The following is a 17,609-nucleotide window of genomic DNA, read 5'->3' as shown; positions in this document are numbered from 1 at the left end:
GCCACGTCTCTCTCACCGTGCTCCACAGAAAGCAGGCTTGGCCGGGGTGGGGAGGGGGTGGGGAGCGGTTTGGGTCTCACTCTCAGCGTCCCTCCCCCGTAGGCTGCTCTGCCAGGGCCTGTGCTGGGCGCTCGGGGGAGTGGGGGCAGGGGGTGAAGAAGGCTGGGAGTGCTGCCTGCTGTCCCTGTGTGAGAGAGACAGACACACAAGGCCCGGCAGTCTGCGCTCCTGGAAGGAGGCATCAGTTCATCATCAGGGAAGTAGGGAAGGCACTCCAGGTAGAGGGAAGAGTGTACTGGGGCACGGAGACGTGAAGGAGCGTGGTGTGTTCACGGGGTCAGGGCCTTCGAGGCCAGGCTGGCGGTGATCGTTCTTCATGTCAGACTCCTCCGGCCAGAGTGTGAGTTCCACCAGGGCAGGAGGTTTTGTCCACTGATGTAGTCCAGGCACCTAGCCAGGCACATAGTGGGTGCCCGATAAATATTCGATGAATAAAACAGATTGTCTCATTTAATTCTCACAACAATCCCAAGAGGTAGGTGCTGAGATTATTTACTTTGTTTCTCAGAAGAGGAAACTGAGGCTCAGGTAAACTAACCTGCTCAAGGCCACACAGCCGGGAAGCGGCAGAGCCAGGCTGGGACGCGGTCGAGTCTGCCCGTTCGCTCAGAACTGAGCCCATTTCTCGTGTGGGAAAATAACATAAGTAGAGCCTGAGGGTAGTCTGGGAATGGTTGGGGAAGTGACCCAGAGACTAGAGAGGAGGAGCACGGGGGCAGAGGGAGGCTTCAGACGCTCGCAGGAAGGGGCTCCCCAGTGACCGGTTTGGGTGTGAGGGTGAGGACGGTGGAGGAGGTGATGGGTGCGTGGTGGTGCCCTGACCAAGACAGCCCGCCTCCCTTCTCTCCACCCTCCAGTCTCCAATGGCCCGCTGGAGTCGGTCACCCTGGAGAACAGCCCGCTGGTGTGGAAAGAGGGGCGGCAGCTTCTCCGACAGTGAGTGTGTGGAGGGCAGGGTGGGGGCTGGGGGGCGAGGAGGCATGTTTGGCTTGAGAGATGAGCCCGAAGACTCCACAGTCCTTCCTATCCCCACTGGGGACCCTGAGCTATCAGGATCCCTGCTGGCCACAGCTGAGCCGGCCCGTCACCCTGTCGGGGAGAGCAAGGGGAGACTCCCTGCAGGAGGCAGGTGTGGGGGGGATCCCCACTCTTGGAAAGCGACCCCAAGTGCCTCTGTGCCTTTTTTCCCCAGGGGTAATGTTAAATTGTTTTTTATTAAAGAGATGTGTGTGTTTTAGAAAACTTGGGAAACATAGGGAAACAGAAAGAAAAGAATAAAAATCACTCGTAATTCCACCACCCAAGGAATTTCATGCCCCTGTAAACATTTTGGCACATATGCTTTCTCTTCCGTGGATATGTATTTGTGCCTGTGTGTGTGTGTGTGTGTGTGTGTCTGTGTGTGTGTGTTTTATAAAAGTCGGGGCTCCCCCTTCGCAGTGTTTCATAATGCATTGCTTTTGCTAAGTGTTGTGAACATTTTCCCACATAAATTAGTTATGTTGCAACATTTCAAGACCTGTATAGTAATCTGTCACGTGGATAATCATAACTTCCTATGGCCAGTCTCTTCTTGTGTATTTCGTTGAAGGTGTTTTTTCAGTAGACAGTGTAACAAACACCAGGAAGTTATTTGTCCATATCCTTGATTTCCTTAAGCTGAATATCTGGGAGTGCAATTGCTAGCTTAAAGGGTGTGCAAACAGTGACAACAGAAAGATCATCACAGGCAACGCTTGCCAGGTACCTGTTATGAGCCTGACACCGTGCTAAACGCTTTGCACACAAGGATTCCTCACATAAACCCCCGTGTGGTGTAACTGCTAGCATTCCCCTCGTTTTCACAGATGAAAAAACCAAGGGGCAGAGAGGGTATCTGTTTATGGAAGGTCACAGCTAATCAGCGGAGGGTCTGAGGTGTGATCTCGGGCAGCCTGTCCCCAGAGCCCAACTCCTTCCACACCACACTTTCCTGCCCCTCCACTGGTGGGGAGGGGAAGCGTTGGACACACACAGGCACCCGAGGTGAGATAGCAGGCCAGACAGCAGGCCAAGGCAGGCGCTGTCTGATGTTCCCAAAGGGGCAGGGGCAGGCTCAACAGAAGAGGCTCTGGAGGCGCCTCCTGAGGACCAGCATGGGACTCTCTGTCTCCAGTCTTTTGAAACCACAGATACTGATAGTTGATTTTTTTTCCCGTTTTTCAGCTTTTAGACCAGTCCCAGCTGGCTTCAGTTTTTGTAATTGCAGAAGTAATAAATGCTCATTCGTAGAAGTGAGTAGAGTAAATGCCAGAAGTTCCTATTAATATCCCCAATCTCGCTCTCCAGAGGTCACTGCTCTTAAGTTTAGTGTGTTTCTCTCTAGGCCTAGCGAGGGGCGTGATACAAATGTGTGTTTGTGTGTGGTCTATACTTATATGCACGTTCTTTTTTTCCCACAAACACTTGAATTGTAAGGAACACCTAACTTAGAGTTTTTGTTCCACTGTTCATCATGGCCCTCTTCCCTTGGCACTCTGCTCCATTTATCTTGTGCGTAGTGTCCCAGCAGTCATTTGCTTCCACAGTCCTCAGCAGCGAACGTGTAGTTTGGCCCCTGCGTTTTGGCTCACCCGTATGTGCAGTGTCTCCGTGAGCATCTGTAACAGCACTGTGCACGTGTAGAAAGGCTTCCACTGGAAATAGTCTCAAAGGGGAAACGGCGGGGTCAGGGGTATGCTTCTTTGAAATTTTGATGTATAGTCTGAAGTTGCTCCTCCAAAAAGCCTGGCCCAATTTGCATCGGCCCCCCGCAGCGTATGAAGAAGCCACAAGGTCCCTGACCCGCTCTGGTTCTGCCTCCCCGCAGGTACCTGGAAGAGGTGGGCTACACCGACACCATCCTGGACATGCGGTCCAAGCGCGTGCGCTCTTTACTGGGCCGCTCGTTGGAGCTCAACGGGGCCGTGGAGCCCAGCGAAGGCGGCCCCAGGGCCACGCCGGGCCCCGGGGGACTCAGCGGCGGCGAGTCGCTGCTGGTGAAACAGATCGAGGAGCAGATCAAGAGGTGAGCCCTTGGGTCTGGCGGGCGCATCCCTGTGTGCCTTCTCCGTCCTGAGGAAGTCAGCCGTGCTCTGGGGGCCGCTTCCTTCCTGGAGTGTATCGTGGGCTCCTCTGTCCCTTCCTTGTGGGGTGTCCAGGTTCTGTCTTGGGTTCCCCTGGGTTCCCCTTGGTTCCCCTCCCCTGGCGTGGCCTTGGTGCTGGTGTGCACCACAGCTCCCGCTGGCCTGGCCCCCCCTGAGGCTCAGGCCTGTGTGCTCCCCAGGAAACACCGAGCCCCTGCTGAAAGCAGACCCCGGGCCACACGCCAGGACCAGGGGGTGAGGGGGGCACAGCATGTGGTCTCCGCCCCCAGGGAGCTTTCATTTGTTCATTCTCTCATCAGTAATTGTAATTTGTCAAAATAAATAACTTAATGGGTGGTGACGTGAGGTGCTATATAAAACGCAGTGAGAAAGAATGATGGGAGAAGTAATACTGCTTCAGATGGGGTGACATTTGGGCAGAGAACTGCATGGAGTGGAGGCTAAGCCACCCAAGCAGCTGGAAGGAGAATGTTCTAGGCGGAGGGAACAGTAAGTGTAGAGGTTCCGGGACGGGAAGGGCCTGGAACGTTCGGGAGCGGGCAGAGAGGCTGGTGTGGCGGCAGTGGCGTGAGCACATGGGGGCTGTGGTCTGCGGTGCGCTGAAATCTCAGGAGTCAGATCACACGGGCCCTCACGGGCCACGAGAAGGAGCTTGGAGTCTGGGGTTGTGGGAAGCCAGTGGTTTCGAGCAGGAGTGTGACATCATCTGATATACTTGGTCTGCTTGGAGAAGGAGAGGCTGACGGAGGGTCGGGGTGGGAGCCGGGAGGCCAGGTAGGAGACTGCTGCAGACGTCCAGGTAAGAAATGATGGACATTAGCAGTGGAGGGGTGAGAAGGGGGCCGCTTCTCGGTGGGATTTTAGGGTGAGCCGACACTATTTAAAGGACTGCCTGTGGGGGGAGAGGAAAAGAAACTAGGGGTGACAGAAGGGTGTGGTTTGAGCAGCTGGGAGCAGCGCTGACCCAGATGCAGGAGACGAAGGGTTGGGGGGCTTCAAGGGGCCCGTTGAGGATGAGTGGAGTTTGCGGTGCCTGTCTGGCCCCCAGCGCGAGGGGTGGGGGCGCTTGACTCCTAAATGCACCTCCAGTTCACCAGCACACGGGCGGGTTGGGAAGCCACGGGACGCGGCAGTCGCTGAGGCAGAGGGTGTCGATGGTGCCGAGAGGAGGTCCGAGGACCGAGCCCTGGGGCGGTCCAGCAGAGGAGGCCAGGCGGAGGCAGCTGGCGAGCGGGAGGAGAGCCTGGGCGCAGCGTCCCGGCGGAGTGGCAGCCGTCCACCCAGGCAGTTGACAAGAACTCTCTGGGGCATCAGCCCAGTGGCAGAAAAGGAGGATGTTGGCATTTATCTGAACGTCAAGTTCTACCCTCCTTTCTGCCCTGGAGTCAGGCTTGGAAAATAACCTCCGTCGCTAAAACTTGTCATCCCGATGGAGCCGTTAAACAGCGGGCCCGGGGTGGACAGGGGAGCGCCGTCTGTCAGTGGGGAGAGTGCGGGTGTGAGGGGCCCGAGTGGTCGTGGAGTGACCGTGGAGTGACCGGGTCCTCTTTCTTGCTGGGCTTGTCCCCGCCGCTCGCCTGCTCTGTGCTCGTGGTTTGAGCGGGCCGTGGGAACGGGGGCTGCTGAGTCAGTGGCGCTTTGCTGTCCAGCTCTCCTTCTGGCTCAGCATGTGCCAGGGCTGTGCCGTCAGGGTTGGGGGCTAGTCTGGAACTCAGGGAGGGTCAGAGCTCAGTGAGAGGTCGGGCCTGGTCTGTGGCCCCAGTGAGGGTTCCAGCTGGGGTGTGTCAGGCAGAGGCTGGGCTTGAAGCCCTGCGTGTGGTCAGAGTCAAGGTTCCTCTGGGGTCAGGGTGGGCTCGGTGCTCCTGGGAGCCGGGTCCAGGCTCTGGCCCCCGAGCCTCGGCGCTCTCCCATCTGAGCTTTGTCGCCTGGCAGGACTAATGCCCCCTCTGCCCCCCTGTCGTGGGCAGGAATGCGGCTGGCAAAGACGGCAAAGAGCGCTTGGGTGGCTCGGTGCTGGAGCAGATTCCCTTCCTGCAGAACTGCGAGGACGAGGATAGCGACGAGGACGATGAGCTGGACAGCGTGCAGCCCAAGAAGCAGCGCGTGAAGGTGAGCGCGTGAGCTCAGGGGACGCCCTCCCCCTTGCTGCGAGCGGACCCCTGCTGTGTGCAGAGCGGAGTGCCTCTGTGAGTGCTCTGGGGCTGCCTCTAAGGACTGGTCCGTGTCCTGACCATGTCCCTTCCCTGGGTCCCCATCTCCTGTCCCGCCGTGCCATTGCCTCAGGTACCTTGGGAGGCGCCTAGGTCTTTTCTATCAGGGCCGGCCCCTTCTCCACCTGCACCCCCGTCGTTCTCTCCATCCTCCCTCCTTGGGCTCAGATGTTCCCGAGAGGCCTTTCCTGAATCTCCAGGTTAGGCCAGCTCTGAGACGCCCTCTCACAGTGTGCTCTCCTTCCGGCTAGCCTGACCACAGTTGGACTTAGAAATGTTTTGGTGTGACTCTGCCTCTGTCTCCTGCAGTAGATTGTGAGCTCCACGAGGCGGGGACTGGGCGAGTCTTTTACTGTTCCCTCCCCAGCACCCTGAGGGAATGTGGCCGGGCCCAGGGCTCAGCCTGGAGCCAGGTCGGGGGACTCCAGGGGGGACTTCGTAGGATGTGAGTGTCCAGTCTGCTGTTGGTGGCAGGACCCAGGCCCAGGGACACTGCCCGCAAGGTAGAGCCCACATCTCCTCAGCTTGGCCTGGAGATACGGCTCCCACCGCATTTCCCCCCACTCCTTAACTGCCAGAGCCCCGTGCTCCCGCCATCCTGATGGCGCCGTCCTTACGCGAGGCCGGGTCTCATCTGTCCAGTAAACGACCATGTGGGCCTCCATGGGCCCAGCTCTGTGCTGGCAGTGAGGACATGGAGACACCGAGGTCCGGTCCGGTCCCGGCGTGGAGGAGCTTGGGGCCAGTGTGGGCTTCTAGGTAGCCAGAGGCAGAGCGACGTGCCACAGTGGATGCAGGGACACGTGTCCGGGAAGGGGAGCCTGTGGGAGACGGCCTCAGGGGCTTTCCTTGACCCGGCCTTCCCACCCGAACTCCAGCCCTCCCTCCTCAGACTCACCTCAGATACCCCCCTCCTCCAGGAAGCCTTGTCTGACTCGCCCTTGCTCCCCTTCCCCCCACAGGGTCAGGAGGCTCCTGTGGGGTCCTGACCAGGACCATTCTGGGTCCTCCCTGTCTGGTGTCAGGTCTGTCCTGGCCTCAGCTCTGTGTCCAGTGTCCCCGGCGTGGCTCGGCGCAGGGTCCCGTGCAGGTCAGGCGCTCAGTGAACGCACTGAGGGGAGTGGAATGCACAGAGCCGGCACCCTGGCACTGGGGTTGCAGGAAAAGCAGGGTGTCACTGAGTCCGGGGTCTCTAAACTTCTTCCCGGGTCCAGAACGCCTGGTCCCTCCTGCCCCCTGTTGGGATTTTCACTCCTTTTGCAGGTCTCGCCTCAGCCTCCTCTGGGAAACCTTCCCACTCCTCTCCGCTCCTCCCATCAGAAATGATCGCGTACTCCCTTCGGCCTTTGCGTCAGTCACCGCATCTGTCCCACATGCCCTGTCAGGTGGCTCGTTATGTAGGGGCCCCATGCTTCCCCAAGCCCTCTGTCTCCACACGCAGACCTTCAGTGACCAGACCCTGATTCAGAAGACCTGCCCGTGACTCCCAGAGTGGCCGTGGCCTGGCTCTGTGACTGTGGGCACGTGATTCTCTTTGTCTTGGCTTCAGTCTCAGGGGCTAATAGTCCCTGTCTCTGGGTTGTTGAGGAATTAATTAAAATGAGTTGATGTGTACAAAGCCCTTGGCTGCACGGTGGCTGCCAGGCCAGGTGCTCGGCGGCAGCAGTATTAGCAGTGCTTGGCAGGGGCCTGGCACGAACAGTCCCAGGCAGTGATGGCAGGACGTAACCGCATTGGGCCCCTCTCGTGGACTGAGCCCTGCCATTATCTCTCTGGGCAGGCTGTCTGAACCTTGACCCTGGGTCTTCTCCCAGGAAGGAAGAGGAAGGCACTCACGTCCCATCCCCCTCCTCCCACACAGGCCAGAGGCTGGCCCTCCACGATGCCTGAGCCTGAGCATAGCTGCTCCAAATTCCTGCCCTCCAGACCCAGCTCAGGATGCTGAGCCTCTGGGAGGACGGGCATCAGCCGTGCCCTCGAGGAATTCACAGTCTGACTGAGGCTGGGCCCAGGCAGGGAACACTTAGGAGGGAGAAGCCTTCCTGGAAGAGGTGGTGTTTGGAACCAGTGGTCTCCGAAGCACTTAAAGCAGAACTCGGATTCAAAACTGTGTTTGAATATTCTGAAACTCCCTTAAGCCATTTAAGTGCAGCCTTTGAAGTGCCAAGTACACAGCTTCCGGATGGCGCTTTATGTAAAACAGTGATGCTTACGCCACAAGAGGGTAAAGAATCATACGCAAGATGTCACTTCATGAGGCTGCATCTCAAAGGTGTCCGTGTGGGGAAACACAGGTGTGATGCTGCTCGTAAATTCACAAGCCTGGGATTTGGTCCAAGCTTGTGAATTGAGGAAAACAGGATGCTTTGGTTCTTGCTCCTGGTTAAGACCGACTGTGGGAAATAGCAAACTCAGTATTCACTCGCCCAGCATTCTGTTTCTCAAAATGGAGGAATTGGGGTGTTTTCTCTCATTCTAAAAGTAGCTCCTGCTTGTTATGTAAGAAAACAAAAATTCAGCCAGTGTAGAAAGTTATAAGGAAGACTTGGAGAACCTCAGGTAATCTCACACCCCAGAGCCGTCTTAGTGTATAAGGAACGGCTTGGACCTCTCAGTCTCAGTTTTCCTTATCTGTAATATGGGGATAATAATTACAATAATGGTAATTATTCATGGGGTTGTGAAATCATATATGTGAAGCTTACTCAGTGCACTGAATAACCCAGAGAGGCTGGCACAGTAAGTGTTCAGTTATTACTGTTGTACCCATGGATCTGTTCTCACTTTGATTGAGCACCTCCTTCCACTCACACCCGTAGACACACATATATCTTCCCTCGCCCCCGAAACAGGCTGTCATGTTACGACATTTTTTCATGAGAAGTACTGTGCTGGGGGGCGGGGCATGGGGGAGCAGGAACAGCCTGAGCGAAAGCCAGGAGGAGGGCCCTGTGCGGGGATCACTGCTGGAGGCAGCAGGAGCGCAAGGGGTCTCCAGAGCCAGGCTGGGGGAGCAGCTCCTCCAGTGAGGAGCAGCCCTGAACGCTCCCAGCAGGGGGAGCACGGCATCAAAGTGTGGGGCTGGGGCGGACCCTGTGGGCCGAGGCCAGGAGCCTTGGTTTCTCTGTTCCTGGAGACTGGGTGGGCTTGGGCCCATGCAAGAGCCCCTGACCCCTGGTTGTCTCCACGCCCCAGCTGCCATCCAAGGCCCTGGTTCCTGAAATGGAGGACGAAGACGAGGAGGACGACTCAGAGGATGCCATCAACGAATTTGATTTCCTGGGCTCAGGAGAGGACGGAGAGGGCTCTCCAGACCCCCGGCGATGCGCCGGAGAGGGGACCCACCATGAACTGGGTGAGTTGGGGGTTTTCTGGCCCACCTTCCTCACTGCGGGCACACACAGCCGCCTGCAGCTGCTTCCTGCCCCAGGGTCTCCACCGGACGGATACACTTCCTGAGAGGAGGGTGGCCAAGGAGAGCGGGAGGCCTGCACCACGATGGCCAGGCCTTCACTCCTTCCCTGGAAAACCCCTGTGGGGACACAGGCAGGCCCGGCTCTTCCTGAGGCAGGGCCTCCAGCCCTCCGCTCGAGCAGCCAGTTGTTGGCGACCTCGGAGGGGGCGGGGTGGACAGGATGCGGAGCCGGAGTGGGGGAGGCAGACGGGGCAGAGCCGCCGCGTCCTGTCCTGTGACTCCAAGCTGTGAGGCCCTCGGGGTCATGGAGGATGGCTGGGGACTGAGGCCCCGGCAAGGGTGGCCCGTGGAGGGTCCCATCTCAGTCTGTCTCCTCTGCCTGTCCGCCATCCGCACCCGGAGCCCAGGGCTTCCCGGCCTCCCCGCAGCTGCAGGAGAGCTCTCGGAGGTGGGGAAGGCATCGCCTGCACGTGGCTGAGTGAACCAGTCAGTGACTCCTGCCCGGTGCCTTGTCCCTGCAGAAAGCCGGCGGGTCAAACTCCAGGGAATTCTGGCCGACCTACGGGATGTGGATGGGCTGCCACCCAAAGTGACCGGCCCACCTCCTGGCACACCCCAGCCCCGGCCCCACGAAGGTAAGAGGCTCCTCCACCCTGGCCCAGTCCTGAGGGGCCCGCGGCAGAGGGAGGCTGCAGAGCTAAGCCCAGGGCTTCTGTGTCCTCAGGGTCGAGGCCCAGCCTCTAGTCTGCAGCCTCCCTGTCCCAAAAGTTCGTCTGTCTGTCTCTGTCTCCCTCTCTTTTTGTCTGTCCTGCCCTGTCTGTCTGTCTCTCCCTGTCTCTTTCTTTCCAGCTGTGATTCTTGATCTTGTCCTCTCCCTGTCTCTCTTTCTCACTCCTTACCTCTCTCTCTGCCTCTCTCTGTCTTTCTCTCTTTCTCCCTGCCCCTCTCTGCGCCCTCCCTCCCCTCCCCCTACCAGGTTCCTTTGGCTTCTCCTCAGACGTTTTCATCATGGACACTATCGGGGGCGGGGAGGTGAGCCTGGGGGACTTGGCAGATCTCACCGTCACCAACGACAACGACCTCAGCTGTGATGTAAGTTCTCAGGGTGCCCACCCCCCACAGGCCCCCATCAGGCGTCGGCGCAGTGCCGGGACTGGCTGAGCTCTGACCGTGTGCCCGGCCTGTGCCCAGCCCCTCACACATGAGGACGATGTGAGATCATTCACCAGCTCACTGTTCCACAGAGGGTGCCGACACAGACAGGCGGTGGGTCTTGACTGCGGTCACCGAGGTGCCTGGCCTAAAATGCTCTGGCGCCTGTGTTTTAATCATGCTGCCAGGCTCCTTCTCCCGGCGATGCTCCCTCCCACCCTGGGCTTCCATGCACCTCAAGTCCGGGACCCACCGCAGGCAGGAGGCAAGGGTGAAGGGGGTGCTGAGTCAAAATACAGCATCAGAGGAAGGGGGCTTTGGGCTGGCGGCAGTTCGGGTAAGAAAGTCTGTGCAGGAGGTGAGAATTGAGCTGACTTTGGAAGGGAAGGTGACTTTAAGCCACAAAACAAAAAATCAGGCAGATCTGGTATGTTGGGCTGGAATGAAGGGAGACCTTAGGGCCAGTGTCCTGAGATCCGTGGCCGGGCCTCTGGCTATCTGGGCATCTCTGAAACCGGCACGTGTGGGCATGTTCCTGTAGCAGGACATTTACCACAGCTTCTAGCAAGATTTCAAGTGATCCCAGCAAGGGTAGGACACTGCTGTGGGGTGTTGGGAAGCGAGACTGGAGCGGAGGGTTTGAGCAGGGAGCACGCTGCAGAGCTCTGCTCTCCCCGAGGTGAGACCCACCCCCACGGGGCAGCGTGCATGGGATGGGTAGACCCTCCGGCCTAAACCTCTGTGGCAGAAGTGGTGACCTTGGGGGACAGAGCCCAGATGAAGGGGTTCATCAGGGGTACACCTCATCTTGGGGCAGAGCACTGAGGCTTGACTGACAGTCTGCTCGTCTCCTTTCCCGAGCGGCCCTCCCAGGTACCCCACCTGGAGAGCGACACCATCGTCCGCCAGGACCTGTGGAGTGTCTCTGGGACTCTCCCTCAGAGGCCTATTGACTCGGCTTCCCAGTCTCTCCCCACTGTGTGCTTGTCCCCATCTCCACTCCGCAGTGTCTGGTCTGCCTCACCTCTCCCTGGGAGACTTCCCTCAGGACCTCTTCACCTCTCTCTCTACAGGCACTCTTGTCTTCCCCAGTCAAGCCCCCCCACGGGGCGGCCGGAAGAAGCTGTGTCATTTCCTTGCTCTAAACCCTTCTGGGGCTCCCCTGTCGCTTGGGATGAGCTGCACATTCCTGAGCGTGGGCCACTATTGTGGCTCTGGCCAGCCCTCCTGGCCTCATTTCTTGCCGCTCTCTCCCTTGCTTTCTGCATCCCAGGCCTCCTCTCAGGCTCAGGATCCACCCTTGCTGCCTCTGCCTCAGGGACTTTGCACATGCAGTTTCCATCCTCTGTCCCCTCCCCTTACCTGGTTACATCCTGGTGGCTTGTCAGTTCCTCAGGAAAGCCTTGTTGACCCCCCACGGAGGAGGACAGGCCGCCCCACACCTCCTCTCAGTGCATTTGTAATTCGTGGCACTGCTCGCAGGTCATAATCCTCTGCGCTGTGGAGACGATCTGATTGTCTCCCCCAGGCTCCCTCTGCACGGTGAGATCCCCAGGGTTTGGGCTCACCTTTGCCTCCCCAGAAGCCAGCCCAGTCCCTGCACACTGCAGGCACTTGCTGAGTGAGGGAGGGGACACTGCGGGCAAGGAGGAAGTGGGAGAGGGCCGGGCTGGAGGCCAGTCTGTGAGGTGCCCCGTGTGGGGCTGGGAGTTGGTGTCTGCAGGACAGCTGGGGTGCACGAGCAGACACTGAGGCAGCTCCCCCACCCCAGCTGTCTGACAGCAAGGATGCCTTTAAGAAGACCTGGAACCCCAAATTCACCCTCCGCTCCCACTACGACGGCATCCGCTCCCTGGCTTTCCATCACAGCCAGTCGGCTTTGCTCACTGCTTCCGAGGACGGCACGCTCAAGCTCTGGAACCTGCAGAAGGCGGTCACGGCCAAGAAGTGAGAGCAGCAGCCCCAGGGTGGGGGGTGGGGAGGGCATCTGGGCGCAGGGGACAGGGTGATGAGGGGCCCGCAGCGACATCCAGCTCCTCTGTCTCCCCCAGGAATGCCGCGCTAGACGTGGAACCTATCCATGCCTTCCGGGCTCACAGGTAGGGAAGTGCCCCCAAAGGCAGCCTGCCCCTTGGCCCACTCACTGCCATCCTGGGGGCTGAGGCAGGGTGGCAGGAGGGCTCTGAGTCCCTGTGACCCTCTCCACACACCCCACCTCGCTCCTGGCGCTCTGCAGACTTTCAGTGCCCCCGTAGCTGGTTCTCAGCACAGCCTTCGGAGGAGGAAACAGACGCGGGGAGTGGGACAGGCACCTTGCCTGGGTGGCACCACCAGAGGTCCAGACGCTGGATTCCTTTTTGCCAGCCTTGAAAAATGCTAGTGGAGCACTTCAGGGTCCCGTGGGGGAGGGGGAGCCTGGAGTTTTTCGTCTCCCCGCTTCACCCAACTTGGTATCCTCCAGGGGCCCCGTGTTGGCAGTAGCCATGGGCAGCCACAGTGAATACTGTTACAGCGGTGGGGCAGATGCCCGCATCCATAGCTGGAAGATTCCAGACCTCAACATGGACCCCTACGACGGTTACGGTGAGGACAGCTCCCTCCCCTGCCTTCCTTTCCCCCACCCCCCTGCCACCAGGGCCTCTTGGTTCCCGCAGCCCCCAGGCTTCACACTGGGTACTGGGGGTGGGCGTGCCAAGGGCTCCCGGTCTGGTGAAGCACGGGCCAAGGCGATTCAGCACGTGCCCGAGGGTGGGACAAGGCGAGGCAGCAGGGGGGCGGTGGGGGAGCGTGTCGCAGAGGAGCTGATTGGGGTTGAGCTTTGGGGCCGGGGACCAGCCCGGGCGAAGGTGTGGTGGGCCTTGGCAGCTCTCCGCTCAGCTCTGCTCGCGTCTGCATGGTCAGGCGGAGGGAGCCGGCAGGGAGCAGGTAGAGCAGGTGAGACGGAGACTCTAGCTGGGCCAGGCTGTAGGGAGTTTGGCTGTATCCTTGGGCCACCTTTCAGATTAAGTGGAGAAGTGACCAGACTGTCACATCTCTTCAGTGTCCGTGTGCCTGCCCTCTGACGCCTCTTCTGATAACCCTTTTGATCACACACGTGGCTCCGTACTACAGGCTGTCATGGCAGAGTTTAGAGGTCTGTGTCTCCTCTCAGAGAATGTATACTGTTTTCTGAAGAATAGTCTCACCCTTTCAGAGGTCAAGGGTCAGTCCCAGGCAGTATCTGCTCTAGACCAGGCAAGTTGTCACACGTTGGGTGTCAGCAGGACCCAGCCGGACCACCTGTGTGGACCAGGGAGGCAATGGTGGGAATGACCAGAGGGCTTTGGAGAGACCGGGCAAGGCCGTGCTCTTGGGCAGAAAAGACCACAGGGACCGAGGGTGGGGCTGACCCACAGGGGCCAGGCTGCAAAGGGTCCCAGGGCCACAGAGCCACCCTTGTCCCTCATCCCCTTAACTAAGTCCTAAAAGGTATGTCTCGAGCAGCGGCTTTGTGCCAGGCACTATCCCGGGCCTCCGGGGACGGCAGGGAACAAGGGAATCCCTACCTTCTGGAGCTCCCACTCTGGGGCACCTTCAGAGCCCTAAAACCTTCACAGAACAGCTAGTGGTCAGAGCAGCTCTGAGGGCGTGAGGATTCGGGTACGAAGCCAGGCGAAAGGGCAGCTGGAGCTCAGTGCCTGCGTCTCGGCAGAACTGGTGCTCCAGGGCTGTCCCGGCTGGGACCGGGGCTGGTGGCCCTGATGCAGCCCTTCTCTCCCTCCGGCGGGTCCAGACCCGAGCGTGTTGAGCCACGTCCTGGAGGGCCACGGGGACGCGGTGTGGGGCCTGGCCTTCAGTCCCACCTCCCAGCGCCTAGCCTCCTGCTCTGCTGACGGCACCGTCCGCATCTGGGACCCCAGCGGCAGCAGCCCAACCTGCCTCTGTACCTTCCCCACAGCCAGCGGTGAGTGGGGGGGACATGGGGGCGTGCGGGACCCTGACAGGTGGCACAGGAGCCGTACAGAGCCGGAGGCCCCCAGAGGAGGGGCGCCTCCTGTGCCCCCCCACACCCCCCGCACCCAGGGAGGAGCGGGGCCGTTAGGCAGCCTTCTCTCCCCTCCGCCTTCAGATCACGGGACCCCCACCTCAGTGGCCTTCACCAGCACCGAGCCTGCCCACATCGTGGCCTCCTTCCGCTCTGGTGACACCGTCCTGTACGACCTGGAGGCTGGCAGTGCCCTCCTCACACTGGACTCCCGGGGGAACAGCGGTAAGGAAGGGCCCCAGGAATGCCTCCAGGGCCCCAGTTTCTCCTGTGGCTTTGGTGACCTGCTGCCCAGTCAGCGGAAGGTGGCTGCCCTGCCCCCTTGGGGGTTCTGAGAGGGACGGAGATCAGGTCCCGGTCACTGCCATCATTGACGGCACAGGGTGCTCGGGAGGGCTGACTGGAGAGACATGACGCGGGACTCGCGCGTGGGCCACTTGGCGGAGCAGAAGGACCGTCTTCGTGTTTGTCATCCCTCCCGCTCGCCCCGGGGCCACGCAGCGTCCACTGCGCGGAGGAAGCACTGGGCCCAGGAGGGAGCGGCTGGGGTGCCCAGCCCTGCTCGACGTCTCAGCAGAGGACGGGCATGGGGTGGTGGTTCTCCTCTTTTCTTTGTCCCGGTCTCCCTGATGCCCTCCCACCCGTGGCCTCTTCCCCTCTCCCTCCTGTTCCTGTCAGGCCCAACCCAGGTCAACCAGGTGGTGAGTCATCCAAGCCGGCCCCTCACCATCACCGCCCACGACGACAGAGGCATCCGCTTCCTGGACAACCGGACAGGTGAGGCCCAGCCTTCCTGGCCGCCCCTTCACGTGTGCTCACGGGGAGCAGGGGTCAACCGGGCTCGGATGGCAGACCTCCTGGTGTCCACGTTGAAGGCTCAGTGTCCCTTCTAGCCCCTTCACCTTCCCAGGCAAGGCGCAGAGGGGAAAGTAACCTGCTGCCCACCCTCTCTCCCTTCAGGGAGATCCGTGCACTCCATGGTGGCCCACCTGGATGCGGTCACCTGCCTAGCCGTGGACCCCAATGGCGTATTCCTGATGTCAGGAAGTAAGTCAGGAGCCTCCTGGCTCCTAAGGAGTGAGGGCGTGTGCCTTTCCCTGCAGGCTGGGGAGAGGAAGAGGAAGAGAGCCAGGCTCTGGTCCCGAGGGCGTACTCCGGGGGCTCCCTGAGGATGGGGAGCTGGTGGGAGTGCTGTCCGAGCAGGGGCCTGGAGCCCCTCCGTGGCTGGAATGGCAGTGGTCACGAGGGTGGGGACAGCAGAGCGCTGTGCCCCGGAGCCCACTGTAGGCCCTCCCGCATCATCTCATTGGATTTGAGTGAGGTTGGTACTGTTATTCCACTGCACGGATGTGGTGACTGGGGCTAGAGAAGTCACTTCACTTGGTCACAGCCCCCTGGGTTGCAGGAATTGAAGTTCAGGTTTATCTGACTCTCAGTCCCCACGAGGAATTTTAGCATTTGGTGCACCTGCTGTGTGTGGATAAAGGCACTGAACCCCAGTGAGTGTGGTGCTGCGCCTCAACGGGATGGGCTGGGACTTGGGCGGATGGAGAAGGGGCTGAAGCTCCCCAGGGGGGGAAGGGTGTGCGCTGGCGGTCACGGAGGCCTGACCAGACCGAGCCTGCCCCGGGGTGTGAGCGAGCGAGTGCACACACAGGCGTGAGCAGTGGCAGTGGAGGGCGGGGGTGACCCGGGACGGTGCTACAGCTGTCTCCAGGGAGGACGCCGGTTGAGGGAACAGTCAGTGAGACCAGGCCCAGGCAGAATTTCAGTACAGGGCCCAGGTCCCCCCACCGCAGCCTGCCGGATCCCGGTAATGCCTAAGTCCGGCGGTCTCCCCGCAGTGGCTCATGGCCCCAAGGCCTGGCGCAGTCTACTCCCCCCCACCCCCCACCTGCCTGCTCAGGCTGTCAGTCTTCAGGACCTGCCCCTGGCTGTCCCCGCTGCCCTACCCCCTGGGCCACACAGTCCTCACACTGACTGACTTGTGCTCACAGCACTTGTGACCACCCGGCCTCGTTTATCCTGTTCTCTTGTTTACTGTCTCTCGCACACTGGGACGCAGCACCACAGGGGCGGGGAGATTTGCCTGTTTTGTTCACCACGCCCCCAAGTGCAGGACACAGTAGGTGCTCAGTGAACACTCGGTGCCTAGATGGCTGGATGATAGGCTGGTCAGAAGGGCAGTCCTTCACACTGGGCATCTGGAGGCAACTGGGCAGAGGAGCGAGCCCCACCCAACTCCCAGGCCTTCAGACGAGGCCAGGTTCGGGGGGCGGGTCTGGGCAAGGAGGCGGGGGGACCCGGAGCTGCTGGGTGACGGCCCCTCCTGCTCCCACATCTGCACAGGCCACGACTGCTCCCTGCGTCTGTGGAGCCTGGACAATAAGACGTGCGTTCAGGAGATCACGGCCCACCGCAAGAAGCACGAGGAGGCCATCCATGCTGTCGCCTGCCACCCCAGCAAGGCCCTCATCGCCAGCGCGGGCGCCGATGCCCTGGCCAAGGTCTTCGTATGATGCCCACCTGGCCCCGCCCAGGCCGCCACGCTGGCTGGGGAGCGGGGCTGGGCAGGTGGGACTGAGGTGAGGGGCCAGATGGGAGGTAGGCTTGGCTTGGGAGGGCAGAAGCCCCCTGCATCCTCACTCCCAATGGGGCCCTCACAAACACCCCTTCGCCTGGCATTTCTAGAGGGTGCCAAGACCTGAAATCCTAGTAGGGATGCCCTGTGAGAATTGCCAAGGTAGCCCCTGGGCATTCAGAGGAGGGGCTGGGGCCTAGAGGGGCTGGAGCTGCCTGGCCTCTTGCACCCTGGAGGTCATGGTCCAGTCTCCCCTCCCTTCTGTCCCCCATAGGTGACTCCCAGCCTTGGTCTGGAGGCCCCAAGGCCTGGCTTCTTCCTGCCTGCCTTGGAGCCTGGTGGTGCTAACTGGCCCTTTCCCCAGGAGGCCCTCCCCTCGGCCCGTCCTTCCCCGGACATCCCGCCGGGGCGTGGCCTCCTTCAGGAGTCGCCCTCCAGGATGGTCTCTGGGAATTTTCTCTTCACCCTGACACCCACTCCAGGTCTCTGAGCTGCCTTCTCAGGGGCCGTACAGCCAGGGCTGGGTGTCCTTAGGGATTAGCTTTTCCAAGACGCCAGAAGGTGCCAGGTTCTCTCTTTGAACCCCTGACCCCTCCTTTCCACCTCCCTGGACCCGGGTGGGAGCTGTGCCGGGAGGAGCCCCCGATGCCCTTGCTCTGGGTCTGCCGGGGCCCTGGAGCCAGCTGCAGGCTGGGCTGTCCTCCGGGGAGGTGCGGGCCTGGCCCACCCCGGGAGCGCGCCCAGTAAACCCCCTCCCCTCCAGTTCCCTCAGCACAGCTTTCCAGACACTACCCAACGCCGCCAGGGCCAGTAACTGCCTGGGGAGCTGGTGATGCCCTCGGGGGAGGTGCCCGCCCCTACCTCCCCCCAACACTCCTCCAAGGGCAGCCCCCCCAAACCCCCGTGGGGTCACCCATGGGGAGAGATGGCCTTCTCTTGCCCCTCTGTGGCACATGGAGGGTGGAGTGGGGTCCCCCGGGTCCCCCATAACTCCCTGTATATCTGTATAAATAAATGGGATTTTAATGGAGCCCCACCCCCA

The 17,609-nt window shown here is 60.4% G+C and overlaps 1 protein-coding gene across 2 annotated transcripts in view; it reads left to right on the top strand.

Annotated features, from left to right (window-relative positions):
* The window catches only part of STRN4 (striatin 4), a 25,509-nt gene extending 7,900 nt beyond the window's left edge, over positions 1 to 17,609 (top strand). Inside the window, exons 4-18 of one of the 2 annotated variants that reach the window (XM_082369744.1) lie at positions 918 to 996; positions 2,909 to 3,106; positions 5,153 to 5,294; positions 8,591 to 8,750; positions 9,332 to 9,445; positions 9,808 to 9,902; positions 11,734 to 11,909; positions 12,014 to 12,061; positions 12,424 to 12,545; positions 13,735 to 13,905; positions 14,071 to 14,211; positions 14,665 to 14,763; positions 14,947 to 15,033; positions 16,336 to 16,571; positions 16,842 to 17,609. In XM_082369744.1, the coding sequence (XP_082225870.1) occupies positions 918 to 996; positions 2,909 to 3,106; positions 5,153 to 5,294; positions 8,591 to 8,750; positions 9,332 to 9,445; positions 9,808 to 9,902; positions 11,734 to 11,909; positions 12,014 to 12,061; positions 12,424 to 12,545; positions 13,735 to 13,905; positions 14,071 to 14,211; positions 14,665 to 14,763; positions 14,947 to 15,033; positions 16,336 to 16,505 (1,802 nt within the window). In that variant the 3' untranslated portion in view covers positions 16,506 to 16,571; positions 16,842 to 17,609. Of the gene's footprint in view, positions 1 to 917; positions 997 to 2,908; positions 3,107 to 5,152; positions 5,295 to 8,590; positions 8,751 to 9,331; positions 9,446 to 9,786; positions 9,903 to 11,733; positions 11,910 to 12,013; positions 12,062 to 12,423; positions 12,546 to 13,734; positions 13,906 to 14,070; positions 14,212 to 14,664; positions 14,764 to 14,946; positions 15,034 to 16,335; positions 16,572 to 16,841 lie in introns of both variants that reach the window. The other variant, XM_082369743.1, reaches the window with a different exon arrangement.

The sequence above is a fragment of the Balaenoptera borealis genome (genome assembly GCF_965194805.1).
Source record: "Balaenoptera borealis genome assembly, chromosome: 19".
Lineage (NCBI taxonomy): Eukaryota > Metazoa > Chordata > Mammalia > Artiodactyla > Balaenopteridae > Balaenoptera > Balaenoptera borealis.
Note: the sequence above shows the minus strand (reverse complement) of the source record. Positions and strands in the feature narration are given on the sequence as shown.